This window comes from Aethalodelphis obliquidens, unplaced genomic scaffold, assembly GCF_003676395.1.
Source record: "Aethalodelphis obliquidens isolate GAN/ISIS:26980383/991018 unplaced genomic scaffold, ASM367639v1 scaffold4, whole genome shotgun sequence".
Taxonomy (NCBI): domain Eukaryota; kingdom Metazoa; phylum Chordata; class Mammalia; order Artiodactyla; family Delphinidae; genus Aethalodelphis; species Aethalodelphis obliquidens.
The window spans coordinates 55,521,165-55,540,556 of record NW_020837948.1 but is presented as its reverse complement, the minus strand read 5'-3'; the positions used below and the strand labels follow the sequence as shown (position 1 = coordinate 55,540,556).

General features: G+C 35.7%; 1 protein-coding gene across 4 annotated transcripts in view; it reads left to right on the top strand.

The window, feature by feature from the left end:
* Positions 1 to 19,392, top strand: part of SCAMP1 (secretory carrier membrane protein 1) — a 126,392-nt gene that overhangs the window by 65,642 nt on the left and 41,358 nt on the right. For all 4 annotated transcript variants that reach the window (XM_027100758.1, XM_027100755.1, XM_027100756.1 and 1 more), the window contains exons 7-8: positions 13,358 to 13,459; positions 16,804 to 16,921. In XM_027100758.1, coding sequence (XP_026956559.1) covers positions 13,358 to 13,459; positions 16,804 to 16,921 — 220 coding nt within the window. The remainder of the gene's footprint in view (positions 1 to 13,357; positions 13,460 to 16,803; positions 16,922 to 19,392) is intronic.

Genomic DNA, 19,392 nt, shown 5'->3' with positions numbered 1-19,392 from the left:
GTGAATCTGAAAAATGCTATTGATATTTTGTTAGGAATTGCATTGAGTCTGTAGATTGCCTTGGGTAGTATGGTCATTTTACAATACTAATTCTTCTAATCCGTGAGTGTGGAATATCTTTCCATTTATTTATGTCTTCAGTTTGTTTCATCAGTGTCTTATAGTTTTCACTGTGTAGGTCTTTTACCTCCTTGGCTAAATTTTTTCCTAGGCATTTTATTATTTTTTTTTTGGTGCAATTGTAAATGAGATTTTTTTCTTAATTTCTCTTTCTATTCATTTTTTGTGTATAGAAACACAACAGATATTTGTATATTGATTTTGTGCCCTCTAACTTTACTGAATTTGTTTATTGGTCCTAACAGTCTTTTGGTGGAGACTTTAGGATTTTCTATGTAAATATCATGTCATCTGCAAATAGTGACTATTTCACTTTTGCCTTTCTGATTTGGATTTTTTTTTTCCTTGCCTAATTGCTCTGGGTAGGACTTGCAATACTATGTAGAATAAAAGTGGTGAGAGAGGGCATCCCTGTCTTATTCATGATCTTAGAGGAAAAGCTTTTAGCTTCTCACCATTGAGTATGATGTTAGCTGTGGGCTTGTCATATATGACCTTTATTATGTTGAGGTATGTTCCCTGTATATCCTCTTTGTTAAGAGTTTTTATCATAAATCGATGTTGAATTTTTGCAAATGCTTTTTATGCATCTGTTGAGATCATATGATACTCATCCTTCATTTATTTTGTTAATGTGGTGTATCATATTGATTGATTTGTGGATGTGGAACCATCCTTGCATCTGTAGAATAAATCTCACTTAATTGTGTTTTATGATCCATTTCATGTGTTGTTGAATTTGGCTTGCTAACATTTTATTGAAGGTTTTTGCCTCTATGTTCATTAGGAACAATGGCTTGTAATTTTCTTTTTTTGTAGTGTACTTGTCTGGTTTTGGCATCAGGGTAATGCTGGCCTTGTAAAATGAGTTTAGAAGTGTTCCCTCCTCTTCTGTGTTTTTTGAAAGAGTTTAAGAAAGATTGTTATTAATTCTTCTTTAAATGTTCGGTGGAATTCACCAATGAAGCCATGTGGTCTTGGACTTTTGTTTTTGGGAGGTTTTGGTTACCGATTCAATCTCCTTACTAGTAATCGATCTGTTTAGATTTTCTGTTTCCTCATGATTCAGACTTGGCAGGTTGTATGTTTCTAGGAATTTATCCCAGTATAAACTCATGTATTAAATTCTTAATTTCAGTAGTTTCTTTCACTTTTGCCGTGTGTACTTGAACATTTTTTAAAGGTTTTATTCTCTTATGAAATTTTGTTAATGTCTTTGTGTGCATACTTCAGTATCTAGAATACTCTGTGAATTTGTTTTGTATTGTCCATATTTTACTCTTGGTATTTAATCATATGGTGCATCTCTTGGTATACTTAACAAGATTTGATTGAATCTGGATATGGTGAATAAAGAATTGTGGAGGATTCTGATGATGTTCAGTTGTTTCAGAGCAAGTTCACCTTTGCCATGCTTGTCAGCTAGAGTATAAGTCAGGGGCTAAGCTGAGTTAAGGCTGAGTTGCAGTTTTGTTTAATTTCTGTCTATGTTTGGTTCTGCCCTAGTCATAGAGGTTAACCCTCTAGGTTTTTAATTGAGAACCTGATATGTTCACTTGGGCTCCTCCCTCAGCAAGTCCTGGACTCACACAGTATAGTCCTGTGATCCCTAGAGGGGAGAAGGGAGGGAGGACAGCATCCTTTTAGAGGGTCCATGACATGAAAACTATTTCATAATAACATTAAGATGTTGTTCTCTTAAGTATACAGTGGAGTTTTCCAGAGGCTTACATGACTTGCAAAGAGTTTGAATGTAGAAACAGAAAAGAGAATGCAGCTATCTTCTATTAAACCAGACATTAAAGATGTTTGCAAAAATATAAATTAATGCTACTCTTTTTGCTGTTTTTTTTCAGTTTTCATGAAAATGTTATTTTATTGTAAGCAATTTATTATCTAAAAAATTAGTTGAATACTTTAAATATTTCTCAATTTTAGTTTCTCATTTTGTAAAGCAAGAGCTACAACCCACATAAGCAAATGTTCTTTGAGATGCTCAAAAATAAAGAGGTCCTGAGACCAAAAGTTTCAGAATTGCTGTTCTAATCCTTTTCCCATTAGGGGACACTGCAGAAAAGTCTCCTCTGCTTTCAGAGGCTCTGCTTATCTCTTTAGCTTCTGTATTTGGTACATGCCTTGAGAGAAAAGTTGGCTGCATGTTTGGGCCAGCTTTATGCTTCTCACTTCTCATTTCTCATCAGTATTTTGTTACAGTGCATCCTTAGTTTTGTGTCGCGAGTCCTGTGAATCTGCCAAATCTCAGTTGGTTTGTCTGTTCCCTGGAAGCAGCGCTCTCTGCAGGCAGAATCTGAATTTTCAACTTATTATCTTGCATTCAGGAAAAATGAATTGAGGCCGTAGAAAGTCAGCTTACATTTCTGCAGTTCTCTTCCACTCCAGAATCATGATCTCTCTATTCCTGGATGCTTCAGCAGATTTTTTTTTTCCCCCATTTTATCCTCCTGTTCTAGTTGCTCTTGGCAGGGATGTGTTTGACACCAGCTTTTCTGTCATATTAAGAACTGTAAAAATAAAATTAATTTATTTGGTGCTTAGCATTTCCATCTCTGCTTACATTGCTAATCTGTTCTTGCATGCTGTCTAGTTTATCCATTAGAACCTGTAGCATATTAATCATAGTTGTACATTCCTGATCTGGTCATTCCAACATCCTAGTCATATCTGACTGTGGTTCTGACGCTTGCTCTATCTCTTCAAACTGTTTTTTGCATTTTAGTATGTCTTGTAATTTTTACTTGATGGCTGGACTTGATGTACTAGGTAAAAGGAACTGCTGTAAATAGACCTTTAGTAATGTGATGGTAAGGTGTGGGGGAGGGGAAGCGTTCTGTAGGCCTGTGATTAGGTCTCAGTCTTTCAGTTAGCTTGAGCCTCTGGACTGTGAACTGCACCAGTGCTTCTCAGTCCTTCCTTCTCCTCACGAGGGACAGGCTGGCCTACAGTGGGCTGGAGTTCGGTATTTCTGTTTCCTCACGTAGGTTAGGCTGTAATAAAACCGCAGCAGGTTGGGCTCTGGTTAATTAGTTTCTCCTGAGGGCAGTCCTTGTTAAGAACAGAGTGCTCTAGAGTATTTGCAGATGGTTCCGCTTCCCCACCTCCTCCCGGAAGCATGAGGGGATTTTTTTCTCTAAAGAATTCACTCTGAGAACCAGATTGAGCTGTTGTTGGTAAAATTCACAAATGTGTGGGATTCCCCATATGACTAGGTCTCCCTGGAGTTTTTAACTCTTCAGAGTCGTCCACTCTGAGCATCTTGTCAATTACGGTTCAGAATTCCTCCCCTGGCAATGGTTGCTGCAGAGGTTTCTGCTTATGGGTTTTTGCTCTAATAACTTTTGATTCTCTGTATTCATCTATCTGTCTCCCAGTTTGGGGGTTGCAGTTTGCCCTCTGGCTTCACTTCTCTTTCAGACCTAAGAAGAGTTGTTGACTTTTCAGTTTGTTCAGCTTTTTACTTGTAGTTAGGATGGTTTGCTACTTCTAAGCTTCTTCCAGGTATACTTTTTCTTTTTTAAGATTTATTATTTATTTATTTTATTTTTGGCTGCGTTGGGTCTCTTAGTTGCGGCATGCAGGATCTTTCATTGTGGTGCGCAGGCTCATCATTGCATTGCGCAGGCTTCTCTCTAGTTGTGGTGTGCGGGCTCCAGAGCGCATGGGCTCTGTAGTTTGTGGCATGCAGGCTCTCTAGCTGAGGCGTGCAAGCTCAGTAGTTGTGGCGCGCGGGCTTAGTTTTCCCGTGGCATTGTGGGATCTTAGTTCCCTGACCAGGGATCGAACCTGCATCCCCTGCATTATAAGGTGTATTCTTTACCACTGGACCACCAGGGAAGTCCCTCAGGTATACTTTTTAAAAGTAAGCTATCTCTGGGCAGTAGACAGTATATTTTTGGTCCTGTTTCTTTAGAACATACTTAGTATCTGTTGGGATATTGCACCTTTTATGTTGGAATATTTTGCTAATTGAAATTAAAAATAATTGAACTATTTTAACATCTTGAAAAGTGTTATGATAGTGTATGAACGAGAAAGTCAATCAAATTTTTTCTGTAAAAAGATACTTTATATTTGATTTTAAGTGTAAAAACATCCAAAGCTCAGGAATTGATATTAGTTCATTTTTATGTTGTTTAAATAGTCTTTCAAGTTAATGTACGTTAAAATACTGCCTTTTGTAATTAACTTGACTCTTTTTCATCCTGTTTGTATAACCAGAAAAAGAGAATTTTTCTTTTTTGATTCCAAAGTGAAGTCTCATATTAAATTTATCTTAAGGAAGGGTAATATTCTTTCTATACCTGCAAGAGGAACCTACTGCTTAGTTTCTTACATGTGTATATAAATATATAGTGCTTTAGAGTCTACAAGTCTTGTTCAGTACTTTATATTGTTTAATGTTTAGAATCTTCCTAGTGGATCATTAGTTGCTGAGATTTTCACCTAGGCCTTCAGACTGGAAATTTAGGGCTCCTGTTTTCCTTTCTACTTTATTATGTTTACATTATTATTTAATTTTCAGAGAATCTAGGTAACTCAGTGATCTCTGTTCAGTGGGGTAATTAATCTTAGAATACAGTTGAACCTTGAACAAATGGGTTTGAACTGCTTGGGTCCACTTATACGTGGATTTTATTCAATAAATACTACTACAGTACTACATGGTCCATAGTTGGTTGAATATGTGGATGTGGAACCTTGGATACAGAGGGCTGACTGTAAAGTTCTATACAGATTTTCGACTGGGGTGGGGGTGGGGTCCGTACCTAACCCGTTGTTCAAACGTCAGCTATATTTACTGGCAATGTTTATTTCTTGAATGGTTCTTTAACCACAGTAGTTAACAGCTTACTATTCATTACAAAGTTCTGTACCAGCTGGGTGTTGAGAGTGAGGAGAAGGAAAATGGTCTGTTAATTTTTATGTGGCTTATTTTATAGTAGTTTTTCTAGTGTGATGACAGGACCCTTGATAGTCTCCTTTCAGAGAGCTTAAGGTTCTCCCTTTTCTAACTGTATATCTGTGTAAAGCTGATTTTCTTAATTTTCAACCATAATAATATAGAATAGATTGAGGGTAGAAGCTGATATGAAAATCCATAGAGAATGTAGCAGTGCTGGGGATTTAAAAACTCTGAAACTGACACCTCCTTCTGTGTACACTTGAAAGAATGTGTATTCTGCTTTGGTTGGATGAAATGTTCTGTTAATATCAGTGTGGTCAAAATGGTTGATAGTGTTGTTCAGGTCTTCTGTATTCATACTGATTTTTGTCTGCTTGTTTTGTCAGTTCCTGAGAATTGACAAAATGTTGAAATTTCCAACTTTAATTATGGATTTTTGTCTTCTTTTAGTTTTATCTTCATGGACAGTCTTGTTAAGTAGATATATATTTATGATATGTTTTCTTTGTGCTTTGAATTCTTTATCATTATGTAGTTTCCCTCATTATCCCTGGTATAATAATCCTTTTTTGTCATCTATTTTATCTAATATTATGACAACTATTCCGGCTTTCTTTTAATTTATGTTTGCATATTATATCTTTTTCTGTTCTTTTACCTTTAACCTACTAATGTTTTTATATTTATAGTGACTTTTTTTGGTAGGCAGTCTTTATTTGGGTCTTGCTTTTGCATCCAAGTTGGCAGTCTATTTATATTAATTGTGTGTTTATGCCATTTACATTTATTGATCTGATTAGATTAGAATCTGTCTTTTTACAAACTATTTTCTATTAGTTCCAACTGTTGTTTCTTTTTTATTCCTTTTTGTCTTCTTCTGGATCAATTGAGTATTTGTAAATAATTTTATGTTCTCCTATGTCTTCATTATTTCTACCTCTTATCAAAATCTTTTTTAGTGATGCCTGAGTTTTTATAGTATACATTTTTAATTAGTCTTGGTCTTGTCCAAATTATAATATTCCTATTCATGTGTACTGTAAGGACCTCCCAAAAGATTACTCCCATTTTCTTCCCCAATTCTTTGTGCTATTTTTGTTAGGTATTTTATTTTTACATACACTAGAAATACACAATGCATTGCAATTACTTTTGCTTCAGACAGTTGTCTCTTATAAAAATTAAAAATAGAGAGAAATGAATTTTATAATGGACTTCATTAAAGCCATTTCAGCACTTTTCATTTTCTTGTTTAGACCCATGTTTCTGTCTCATATCATAATTGTTTTGCCAAAAGAATTTTGTTAAATATTTCTTTTAGTACAAGTCTGCTGGTAACCAGTCCTTTAGTTTTTCATTTTTATTTATTTATTTTTTATTATTTTTTTTTTGCCGTACGCAGGACTCTCACTGTCGTGGCCACTCCCGTTGCGGAGCACAGGCTCCGGATGCGCAGGCTCAGTGGCCATGGCTCATGGGCCCAGCCGTTCTGCGGCATGTGGGATCTTCCCGGACCGGGGCACGAACCCGTGTCCCCTGCATCGGCAGGCGGACTCTAAACCACTGTGCCACCAGGGAAGCCCTAGTTTTTCATTTTTGAAAGATATTTTTACTGGGTATAAAATTCTGAGTTTAGTTTTTTTTTTTTTCTTTCCGTATTTTAAACACATCACTTTGATGTATTCTGGCTTGCAGAGCTTTTGATGAGAGATGTCTGTTATAATTCTTGTTCTGTTTTTAAAGTTTTTTTTCTCTTTCTGCCTTCAAGATTTTTTCCTTATTTCTGATTTTGGGCATTTTGATTATGATGTGCATGTTTGTGTGTTCATTTGTGTGTGTTTTGGTGTGTATCTTTAGTGTTCTCTAATTTTCTTGGATTTGTCATTTGGAGTATTTAGTTAATTTTGGAAAATTCTCAGTCATTATCTGTTCAGGTAATTCTTCTGCCACTTCTTTTTTTTTTCCTGGAATTCCTGTTATATGTGTGTCAGACTGCTTGATATTGTCCTTCAGCTCTTAGATGCTCTGTTCTTGTTTTGTCCATTCTTTTTTAATCCTTGCATTTCAGTTTGTATAGTTTCTATCTTCAAGTTCACCCTCAGCTGTATTGAGTGTATTGATGAGCTTGTCCAAGGTATTCTTCGTGTCTATTACCATGGTTTTCATTTCTACCATAGTCATTTGGTTATTTTCTATAGCTTACTTATATGCTGAGAGTCCTCTTCATTCATGATATCTACCTTTTTGACTGGAGTCTTGAACATATTAATCATAGTTATTTTAAATTTCTTATTTAAAATAAGAGTGCTAGATACCTCAAAACTCAAGCTGTATTATTGCTCAGTATTCTTTGTTGACAGAAGTGTCTTAGAGGCATATTTGTAGGAAAAAAATATATGTTCTTAAGTTTTCTCTTTGATAAGAGCCTTGTGTAATATGATGAAAACAGTTTAATTGTGACCTAGAGTCTAACCAATGTTGACTTCTATTTTGCTTTAAATTAATTAGTTTTGCTGTTCAAAGGTAATTTGAAAATGGTTGGCTATTGGCTGAGTTTAGCTGTTTAATGCTTTCTAAATTGAATGGCAATTCAACTTTGAGATTTTAGTTGTCACTCAAGAAAATCTTTGACTAATCAAGTAAAAGTTTTAGTAAATTTTGGTCCTTATTTTCTTATTAGCTGTAAAATACTATTCTATTGTATCCTTCCTGACTTTTTCTAAAAGGAAGTATTTTAAAGAACCTAAATTATTACAAATGAAAAAAATTATAATCTTCTCATATAAGAAAGACTGAGCATTTGGGATTAATTTAATGTAGATAGTGGTATTCTATTGATTGATGATTAGCTTTCTTGGACAAGATGGAATTAAAATAATATCCTAGAGATAGTTTTATCACATGGTTAAAAACATCAGGATACACAGACAGGTCTCAGCATTTCTGTTACTAGCTCTGTTTTTGGATCATTTAACCTCTCTAAATCTGTTTATTCATCAGTAAAATGGAGTCAATATTAGTGTCTACGTCATGGGGGTAATGTAAGCATTAAATGGGTAATGCATGTGTTTGCCATGGTTCCTGGCATGTAATGTTGAACAAATGTTAGCTGATATTGCAAAATAGGGAGTCAGTTAAGTATAGAAGATCCAAAGCTTGAACCCAGGTTGTGGACTAGGTTTAAAATTGTCCAAGTTTAAAATTTCATTACATACAAACTTTTTATTATGCCCCCTGCTTTTAGCAGAACACAGATGGAAAGAAGACAAAGTCTAGGGTCCCTTCCATCCCAGTTCTATGCATTTTAGTTTAGGCTAGTGAGTGTTCTTAATAGATTTTATATCACAGACTCCACTGTGAATCTGAAATTTGTGACTCCTCTTCCTAAAAAGATACAGACATGCAAAATATTATGCACAATTTGGGTGGGTTTGTGGTGCTGCCTTTTAAAGCCTACTTATGGAACCCTGTTCTTGGAGAAAGAATTGATTTTGGCACAAAAGCATTAGGGGGAGAATGAGGTTGGTTTACATAGCCTTACATCTCAAAGTGACTAAGACAAGGAAAGCAGCTGTATTTCTTAGGTTCCTTTTTATTCTATCGCCTTTACATCATCTTCATCATCAGGAATTTCATGTATTACTTGATTCTGGTAGTAATGAAGTTACCAACCATGTCCCAGAAATTTTCAAGATTTTATCAGAAGCTAAATGTCACTTCTGTAAGCAGAATATTACTTCTGTGAGCAAAATTGTTTGCAGTGCAGTACTGTACTGGTGTAAGAGAGGTACCAACAAGTAACATTTATTGATTGTTTCCTATGTGCCTGTACATCCCCTGCTAAGCACTTTACATGTATTATTTCATCCATATAAAGGTAGATTCCACTGTTGTTCTTATTTTGCAAATAGAAAATCTCAGATTTAGGCCTAAATTTTCTTTGAAGTTACACAACTTTAACTGGAAGAGTCTGGATTCAAACTCAAATCTTTCTCTAAAGCTACATGCTGTTAACTACTATGCTGAGTTACCAAAGGTAAAATGTTTAGTACTTTAGTTAAGTTGTACCCATTTATTGTGGTTAAATGTAAAATTTCTGTTCTCCCTTTTAAAATAATGAAATACTTTGTCTTCCCTGATTCCTCAAACTGTAGTTGTGATTAATCTCTGTTATTGATATGTAATGTGAAGTAAAAGATTTATGTGATCTTAATACAGTTTTTCTGAGATTTTTAATAATAATTTAGGGAAGGACATTTTTATGAAAGGTGTACTATAACTTGTCAGTATGTTATTTGAAGACAATTAAACCAAAAACAACTGGCTTATTTGAGATTAAGTTTTCCAATAGGCTTTGATCTGGAAGAGCCAGGATGGCAGGCAATAGGAAGCTTTTATTATTTAGTTATCTATTCTGACGAAGAAATTGGTTACATAGTTGGATCTATTATGAATAAATATTCAAAATACCACAAGTACTTCACTGTAAACTGAGGCGGATTACAAGTTAAAACTACTTAGCTTAAATCAATTGATAGTGTTTTTCTAACTGTAGTTCTACTCTTTCTTCTTTGGGTTAAAATGGCTCTGTACAAGCTGGGTTGTTTCAACAGTCAGCTTCGTAACCTCTTTCTGTATACAAGACCCATCGCCTTTGCTTTGGGATGCCAATAGACATTGCCTACACCCGCAGTGATGTTTTTTCTTCTGGACCTTTTCTGATTCTGGCTCTGGTACAGCCCTCCACTTGAGGGGTGGGGAGTGGTTATCTGGTCCTATAAGAGCTTCGCAGCCTTACCTGGCTCTTAAAGCAACTCAAATGAACTTGAAATTCATGTGATGATTGTATTGTTTAAGTTTACACTTTACAGAGTTTTCTACTATTTAGTATACGGGAAGTTAGTTATACTTAATGTGCTTTCTAGCACTACGACTACCTCAGTTTTTTGCATATGTCTTTAATAAATTTTAGGCTTTCGGCAGGGAATTGCAACCTGGTATTGTAAAATCGTTTTCACAGGGGAGTCAGATTCACTTTTTTATATTGTTTTGATGTGAAGAACTATATTTTCGGTGACTGCTTGTATAGTTAAAGTAACCTTTTAAAAATTTGAATTTGATTTTACATTTGTAATAATTTGGACAGATTAGATAGAGGAAGATTTGTGCACTCTTGTAAGAGTCCAGATAGTTGAGTAAGTGCTGGCACATGGAGTTTAAATCTCAGAGAAAGTTGAAATATTTTTAAAATAATCATTTATATTAGCATGGTAAATGTACACAAAATGAATTTTACTGTCTCCTTGTCCAGAAACAGGAAAGTTGGTTGATAAAATGAGGCAAACACAGTCTATCGAGAAAGATATTTAGCCTCCTTCAATAGTAAAAGTAGAAAAAAATGAGTTTTAAGGACTCCGAGGTTTCCATTTCATCAACTTAGTATGCTAGCTGTGCTTTTATAGGTACTAACTGTACCTATAAAAGAGGAAGGCGAACCAATTTTTACATTCCTCCATTTGTATTTGAGAGCAATGTTTTAGAGGTAGTTCCTTTTTAGTAGGACAGCTTAAGTTTTAAAACATATTCTGTACCTTGTAATAGATTTCTTAGAGGTTGTTATTAGGCAGTTTCAGCTTCTAGACTATATCTATGAGCTTGGAACTAAGTAGAAAGATCCCTCTTCGGTAACTGAAATAGCTGTTATGAAGCCTTTAGAATTAGTCTATTTATGAAGCCCTTATTCAGAGAATATATTACATATATAATTTTAACCATTCTGATATTCTGGTTTCTTGGTACATAGATAATAAAGCAAGATAATAATCAACAAGAAAAAAGAAAATATCTATGAGCCATGCTCACATAAACAAATGATAGATAAATGAAGTGGAAGGGACAAATCTTCTCTAATGAAGACTTCCAAAAATGTGTTTTGGGGTTGGAATAGTCACTGGGATGAACAGGAATGGAGTAAACTTAGGACATTTGAAAATCTTGCCAAACAAATCAAATTCAACAGTACGTTTAAAGATACTGTGTCATGATCAAGTGGGTGCAGCTTATTCTTGGAATTCAAGGTTGGTTTAATATTAGAAAATTAGTTATTGTAATTCACCATATTACAAACTAAAATAGAAAAACCATATGATCATCTTAATTGATGCAGAAAAAGCATCTGACAAAATCTAACAACAATCACTTTCATGATAAAAACACTCAATAAACTTGGAATAAAAGGTAACTTTCTCAACTTGATGAAGGGTATCTATGAAAAACTGTAACAGCTAACATCATACTTAATGAAAGACTGAAAGGGGTTTCTGCTTAAGATCAAGGACAAGATAAGGATGTTCATTCTCACCACTTACATTCAAATTGAAATGGAAGTTCTAGCCAGTATAAACAGGCTGGAAAACCAAGTAAGAGGCATCAAATTAGAAAGGAAAAAGTAAAACTGTCTTTATTCACAGATTACATAATCATCTATGCAGAAAATATAAATGGAGAGATATACCTTGTTAATGGATTGGAAGACTCAACATTATGATGATGTGAATTCTCTCAAAATGGATCTATAGATGCGATGCAATCCCAATAAAAATCCCTGCATGTTGTTTTATAGAAATGAACAAGGTGATTCTAAAATGTGTATAGAAATGTAATAGTCTAGAATAGCCAAAACAACTTCGGAAAAGGACAACAAAGTAGGAAGATTAACACTACAAATTTGAAGACTTATTAGAAAACCCAGGTAATCGTATTGACATAAACGTTGACATATAGAACAATGAGACAGAATAGAGTGTCCAGAAATAAATGCACCCATATATAGATTACTGATTTTTTAGAAAGGTACAAAGGTAATGCAGTATAGAAGGGACAGTCTTTTTAAGAAATTATGCTGGAATAATTGCGTATCTGTATGCAAAAAAGAACTTTAATCCATACCTCGTACTATATTTTAAAAATTAACTAAAAAAGGGACATAGACTTAAATGTAAAACCAAAAAAATATAAAAATTCTGGAGAAAGACAAGAAAAAAAACTGTGTCCTTGTCTTTGGCACAGATTTCTTAGATACAGCAATAAAATCAAGATCCATAAAAGAACAAATTGATAAGTTTTGTCTTTTTATGAACTCCAATTTTTCTTCTTTAAAAGACACTCTTGGGATTTCCCTGGTGGTGCAGTGGTTAAGAATCTGCCTGCCAATGAAGGGGACACGGGTTTGAGCCCTGGTCTGGGAAGATCCCACATGCTGCGGAGCAACTAAGCCCCACGCACCACAACTACTGAGCCTGCGCTCTAGAGCCTGCGTGCCACAACTACTGAAGCCCATGCGCCTAGAGTCCACGCTCCACAACGAGAGAAGCCACTGCAATGAGAAGCCCGTGCACTGCAACGAAGAGTAGCCCCCACTCGCCGCAACTAGAGAAAGCCTGCACGCAGCAATGAAGACCCAACACAGCCAAAAATAAAATTCATTAAAAAAAATGTTAAACTTATATCTGTGTGTTCTAGCCATTCCACTTCTAGGTAGTTACCCAGGAGAAAAAGAAATACATGTTCATATATAGACATATGCATGAATGTCCATGGCAGCTTTATTTATAGAAGTAAAAAACTAGAAACAATCTGACTGATCATCAACAGGTGAATGAATAAACAAACTGTGGTGGTACTATACAATGGAATACTACTCAGCAATGAAAAAGAATGGACTTTTGTTACATGCAGCAACATGAGTGAATCTGAAAATGTGCTGAATGAAAGAAGGCAGACAAGAAGAAAGTGTAGACTGTATGATCCCATTTAAATAAAACTCTGAAATACGAAACTATAGTGACTGAAAGCAGTGGGTGGGGAGGGAGGGATTAACCAGGAACACAAGGAAAAATTTGGAATATGTTCACTATTTTGATTAGAGAAGGTTCATAGTCATATACTTATGTCAAACCTTACCGAATTGTATATTTTAAATACTTGCAGTTTATTGTATGTTAATTATAATTCAGTGAAGCTATTTGATAAAAAATGAAAACGAAATAATTTTTCTTTTGCCAAGATGTTTTGTGGTGCAGTTGGAAATTGAAAGGACAAAGTGAGGCTGGAATAATAATAACATCGTCTAGTATTTGGATAAACGGTTCACATACATTGTTATTATTTTAATTTCAAGTCTCAGGTAGTTGCCACTGGTTTTTAAAAATATTTTTTAATGTTTGAATGTCAGTCTACAAGTGAATGTAAAGGCATTGAGAACAATGACATTTTCCCCTTTCTTTTTCTCCCTACTCTCTTTCTTTTTAAAAACAGGAGTGACAGTTCATTCAGATTCTTTGTATTCTTTTTCGTCTATATTTGTCAGTTTGCTGTACATGTACTCCAGGCTGCAGGATTTCATAATTGGGGTAACTGGTAAGTCATTTACTTTAATTACTCTAGTTATAATCTGTTCATCTAGTATCTTAATATAATTTTTGGATTCCTAAAAATATTTGACGTAGAAAAACCAGATTAGCAAAAGTATACAAATAATAAAAAATGCAATTTAAAAGTTTCCTAAGGAATAACCTTTGAAGGAATTTAAGAGAAGGCTACCTGTTATGTGTAAAGCGCTATTTTAGGTATGCAAACATATATTTTCATACACACACAAATGCATGTGTGCCCACATACACACACGTCTTTGAAAAGTGGAGTCACTGCATGCACATATATGGATATATCTTTAAACAAATAGAATCGTTCTTAGTCTGGCAAAATGCTCACTCAGTGGGGGACCCTCAGAAACTGAGACTATTTGGACACAGGTTAGAAGGTCATAGATTTATATCTCTCTTCAGACACTCTGGAGCAAACATTTCCTTGAGTGAAGTGGTGCATAGAAGAGTACCTATGTATAAAATCATCCCTCCCTCTCTTCTTTCTCTTACAACCATTGCGTATAGTTGAATTTTTATAAGCTAAAAGCATGTGCGAGGCAACTTTGCTGCGCTACGTACATAAACTGAAACGATCATGTAACTAGAGTGTATTTGAAGACTTACATTTAGTATGCCACTACTGAATTAGAGTAGTCACTGAAAGTCAGACAACTGTTGATAGCTTTGCAGATCTAACGGGCATATATACATGCAGAGAATTTATTTGGGTATTTTAAATCAGTTCTAGGAAAGAGTAGCATTCATTATGATTTTAAAAAGTGTTTACTCTTTAGCATTTGAGAGAAAGGAAATGTTTTAAATGTTTAATTTAAAAAATACACTGCTTATGTTAACAGCATTTTTGTATTCTAATGAAACCTAAATAATTTCTTTTGCTTTTTTTTTTTTTTAAATAAATTTATTTATTTTTGGCTGCGTTGGGTCTTCATTGCTGTGCACAGGCTTTCTCTAGTTGCGGTGAGCGAGGTCTGCTCTTCATTCCGGTGCATGGGCTTCTCATTGCGGTGGCTTCTCTTGTTCTGGAGCACGGGCTCTAGGCACGTGGGCTTCAGTAGTTGTAGCCCGTGGGCTCAGTAGTTGTGGCTTGCAGGCTCTAGAGCGCAGGCTCAGTATTTGTGGCGCACAGGCTTAGTTGCTCCGCGGCATGTGGGATCTTCCCAGACCAGGGCTCTAACCCGTGTCCCCTACATTGGCAGGTGGATTCTGAACCACTGCGCCACCAGGGAAGCCCTTCTTTTGCTTTTTAGAACAGACTTAGAAAAAAGCGTTAAAACTGAGCACAGCAGCCTGTGAGGTGACTAAATAGCACAGGAATCTGCTAGTGAGGGTGCATACAAGGTGACCTGTTGTAAGATAGACCTCAGGTACTTCAGCAGACTTTAAAAAATTAGACTCTTTATTTTGAGATAACTGTAGAGTCACAGACAGTTATAAGAAATAATGCAGAGAGATCCCAAGCATCCTTTATCCAGTTTTCCCCAGTGGTAACATATTGTAAAGCTATGGAATAATACCATAATCAGGATCTTGACATTGATTCAGTGAAGACACAGGACATTCCCATCACCAAAGGATCCTTTATGCTGCCGTTACAGCCACACTCACTTCCCTCCTTAACCCCAGCAATCACTAATCTGCTTGTCATTTCGAGAATGTTACATAAATGGAATCATGCAGTTTGTACCCTTTAGCTTTTTTCACTAAGCATAATGCTCTGGAGATTTATCCAGGTTGTTGTATCTCAGTCGTTCATCCCTTTTTATTCCTGAGCAGCATCCATGGTGTGGATGGACCACAGTTTGTTTAACCATTCACCAGTCCAAGGGACCTTGGATTGTTCCTGGTTTGGGGCTATTCTGCTAAAAACATTCGTGAACAAGTTTTTATGTGAACATAAGTTTTCATTTCTCTGTGATAAATACCCAAGAGAAGAGTGTAATTGTTGGTTCATATGGAAGTTGCATGTTTAGTGTTGTAAAATTTCTATTTGTTTATTTTTAGATGATTTATTTATTTATTTTTGGCTGCATGCCACAACTTGTGGGATCTTAGTTCCTTGACCAGGGATTGAACCCGGGCCCTTGGCAATGAGAGCCAAGGGAGTCCTAACCACTGGACCTGCTAGGGAATTCCCTGTTCAGTGTTTTTAAAAAACTGACAGTATTTTCCAGAATGGCTGTAACATTTTACAGTCCCAACTACAACATATGGGTGATTCAGCCTCCACATCCTCACCAGCCTCTGGTGTTGTCACTACTTTTTTTTTTTAAGCTGTTCTGATAGGTGTGTAATGATATCTCACTGTGGTTTTAATATTTATTTCCTTAATGACTCATGATGTTTTATCTTTTCATGTGCTTATTTGTCATCTATATATCCTCTTGGTGAAATGTCTCTTCTTGTCTTTGCCCATTTTCTTTTTTTTTTTGGTTGCGCTGGTCTTCATTGCTGCGTGTGGGCTTTTCTCTACTGCAGCGAGTGGGGGCTACTCTTCGTTGCAGTGCGCAGGCTTCTCATTGTGGTGGTGCCTTCTCTTGTTGTGGAGCACGGGCTCTAGGTGCGCGGGCTTCAGTAGTTGCAGCACGCAGGCTCAGTAGTTGCGACACGTGGGCCCCAGAGTGCATGGGCTTCAGTAGTTGTGGTGCGCGGGCTCTAGAGTGCGTGGGCTTCAGTAGTTGTGGCATGTAGGTTCAGTCGTTGTGGTTCAGGGCTTAGTTGCCCTGTGGCATGTGGACTCTTGCCGGACCAGGGATCGAACCCGGGTCCCTTGCATTGGCAGGTGGCTTCTTAACCACTGACCACCAGTGAAGTCCTTTGCCCATTTTCTAATTGAAACTTTTTAATTTTAAGAATTTATTTTTACTGTTGAGCTTTGAAGTTTCTTTACATATTTTGGATACTAGTCCTTTGTTGAATATGTGGTTCTCAAATATTTTTTTACATAATTAAAATGAACTTTAAAAAATAATAATGAAATCATAGGCTTAAAAAATGTAAAATCTCATGGTACACATTTAAGGCTCTGGATTTTGGTGTTTAGGTTTGAATTCAGACTGTGCTGTTTTTATTAGCTGTGTGACCTTGGGCAAGGTACTGAATAATCTTGGTGACTCAGTTTCTTATCTGTAAAATAGGGATTAAAAATAGCATATATCGTAGTGGGTTGTTTTGAGAATTAAATGAGTTAATACATGTAAAGAACTTGGATGTTGCCTGGATTGTAAGTGCTGAAAATGTGTTAGTTATTATGCTGTTTTTAAAAACTGTGCATTAACTTATTTGCCTAATTTTAGTTTTCTTCTTTTAATTTCATAGTGGTTGGATTTCATCCCTTACTGGTCTCAACAAAAGTATTCCTGTTGGAATCATGATGATAATCATAGCAGCACTTTTCACAGCATCAGCAGTCATCTCACTAGTTATGTTTAAAAAGGTAAGTGAAATTTTATGTCTGTAAATTTTTTTAGTGAACCTGATATTCAGTTCACATTTTCCCATTTTGCTCTTTATTTAGTGTAACCTCAAGCCATTTGGTTGTTGTTCTTATGCAAGTTTGCTCTCTGAGGATTACTTTTTACAATTAAAAGTTATGCATAGATAAATTTTAGGAAATTGCATCACATTTAATGTTTCCCGTAGATAGAGAATATTTTTAAATTCTGTTAACCGAGGGCTTCTTTTATCAATTGAAGAGTCAATCTCATTTTTAAAATTTGTATCTTTTTATATATTCTGATTTCTTTTTTTGAATATGAAACATAGTAGACCGCTTAATAAATAGAAGTAAAACTCTTGTGTGGTATGTGCATTTTATTTGTATTTTATCTAAGAGTATAAAGTGAGCTGGTAACAGATTCAGGCTGGATTATGGACTGAATTTTATTTTTAGTAACTGCCCAATTATCTTAGCTATACAGTTGGCAATCTGTATCCACATGTTCCACATCCTCTAATTTGAGCAACTGTGGATTGAAAATATTAGGGAAAAAAAAAATTCCAGGAAGTTCCAAAAAGCAAAACTTGAATTTGCCACACAATGGCAACTATTTACATAGTATTTACATTGTTTTTACAACCATTTATATAACATTTACATTATATTAGGTTTTATAAGTAATCTATAGATGATTTCAAGTATACATATGGGACAGATGTGGGGAGGATGTGCGTAGGTTACTTGCAAATACTACGCCACTTTGTATAAGGGACTTGAACACCCTCAGATTGTGGTACCCATGGGCGTGGGGATGAGGGTATCATGGACCCAGTACCCACAGATACTGAGGGATGACTGCGCCTCCTCCTGTCAAATTCCCATGGCTGTTTTCACTGCCTTAAAGAAAATCATTCCATAGGGTAGGAGAAAGGTCAGGTTTTTTTATGTATAAAGTTTTATCGTGCCTTGGGTATGTATTTTTGATATTCTACACATGTTCCAACATTATATAGAGACCCTGTGAATTACACCTATGTTTTAAAATAATACTTTTTGGTGGGTCTCACATTAAGGAAAATAAGTCCTTAAAACATTTTTTCTTTGTTTTTTTTTTTACTCTGTGGCAACTTGGGAATATGTACAAGGATTGCACAGAAATAACTGTTCCTTATATTTAAGAAAACTGCATTCTTGAAATATTTTGCTTGTACCTTTGTCTTTAATCCTTCTCAAAACTCTGTGAAACCTAGGCTATGTTCTTTCTGTCCATATTTTGCTACTCATTTTCCCTCTTAAAAGCTTTTACTTCTTTTTAGAAATACACATACATAACTATTGAAACTCCGCTTTCTAAAGTTACTAGATCCTATACCAGCCTTTTTTTCCGTTTTCCTCCTCCTTGGACGCTGAAGCCTTCTATTCTACAGGTGGCCCCTCTTCCTCAGCCTTTATGGTTATGTTCTGATTCTCCTGCCTCTGAGGCTAGTCTTTCTCCTTCATTTCTTTGTTCAGCTCATAACTAAAGGTCTTCTTAAATGCAGTCAGGTCTCTGCTCTTTGTGCTTGCTCTACAGTAGTTTTTCCTTTGGGAATTTCAACCTCCCTCATTGTTTCAGTTTCTTCCTTACCTGCATGAACTAGAATGTTGGAGTTGAAAGACAATGCTTTACACAGACATTTAGTTGCATCTTCAGGTGACTGTTTCTATCTCCAGTTGATTGGTATCATCATCTCACAGTAATGCATACACTCATTCTTTTCTCAGAACCAGCACTCCTTCCAGAAGTTCTGATTCATATTCAAGAAACGTTTATTAACACCACATAGTGTATGATTCCACTTATATGAAATGTCCAAAATAGGTAAATCCATAGAGACAGAAAGTAGATTCGTGGTTGCCTATAACCAGGGGTGGGGTGGGGTAGAGGGTGACTACAAATGGTTATAGAATTTCTTTTTTGGGGTGATGGTGAAAAAGGTCTATGAATATACTAAAAACCATTGAATTGTATACTTTACAAGGGTAAATTGTATAGTGTACAACATTTATCTCAATGAAGCTGTGTTTTAAAAAGGAAATTTATTAAGTAGCTATTATACATGAGTGGTTGTAAGTACTTTTTCATGTGATTCCATTTAAAACTTACGTCATTACTTTGTCAGTGCTTCCATTACTTTTTTTTTTTTTAACATCTTTATTGGGGTATAATTGCTTTACAATGGTGTGTTAGTTTCTGCTTTATAACAAAGTGAATCAGTTATATATATACATATGTTCCCATATGTCTTCCCTCTTGCGTCTCCCTCCCTCCCTATCCCACCCCTCCAGGCTGTCACAAAACACCGAGCCAATATCCCTGTGCCATGTGGCTGCTTCCCACTAGTTATCTACCTTGGACGTTTTTTAGTGTGTATACTCACTTTCCTAGACACTTTCTTAGTGTCTGTTCCATCTTTCTCTTCCTTTCC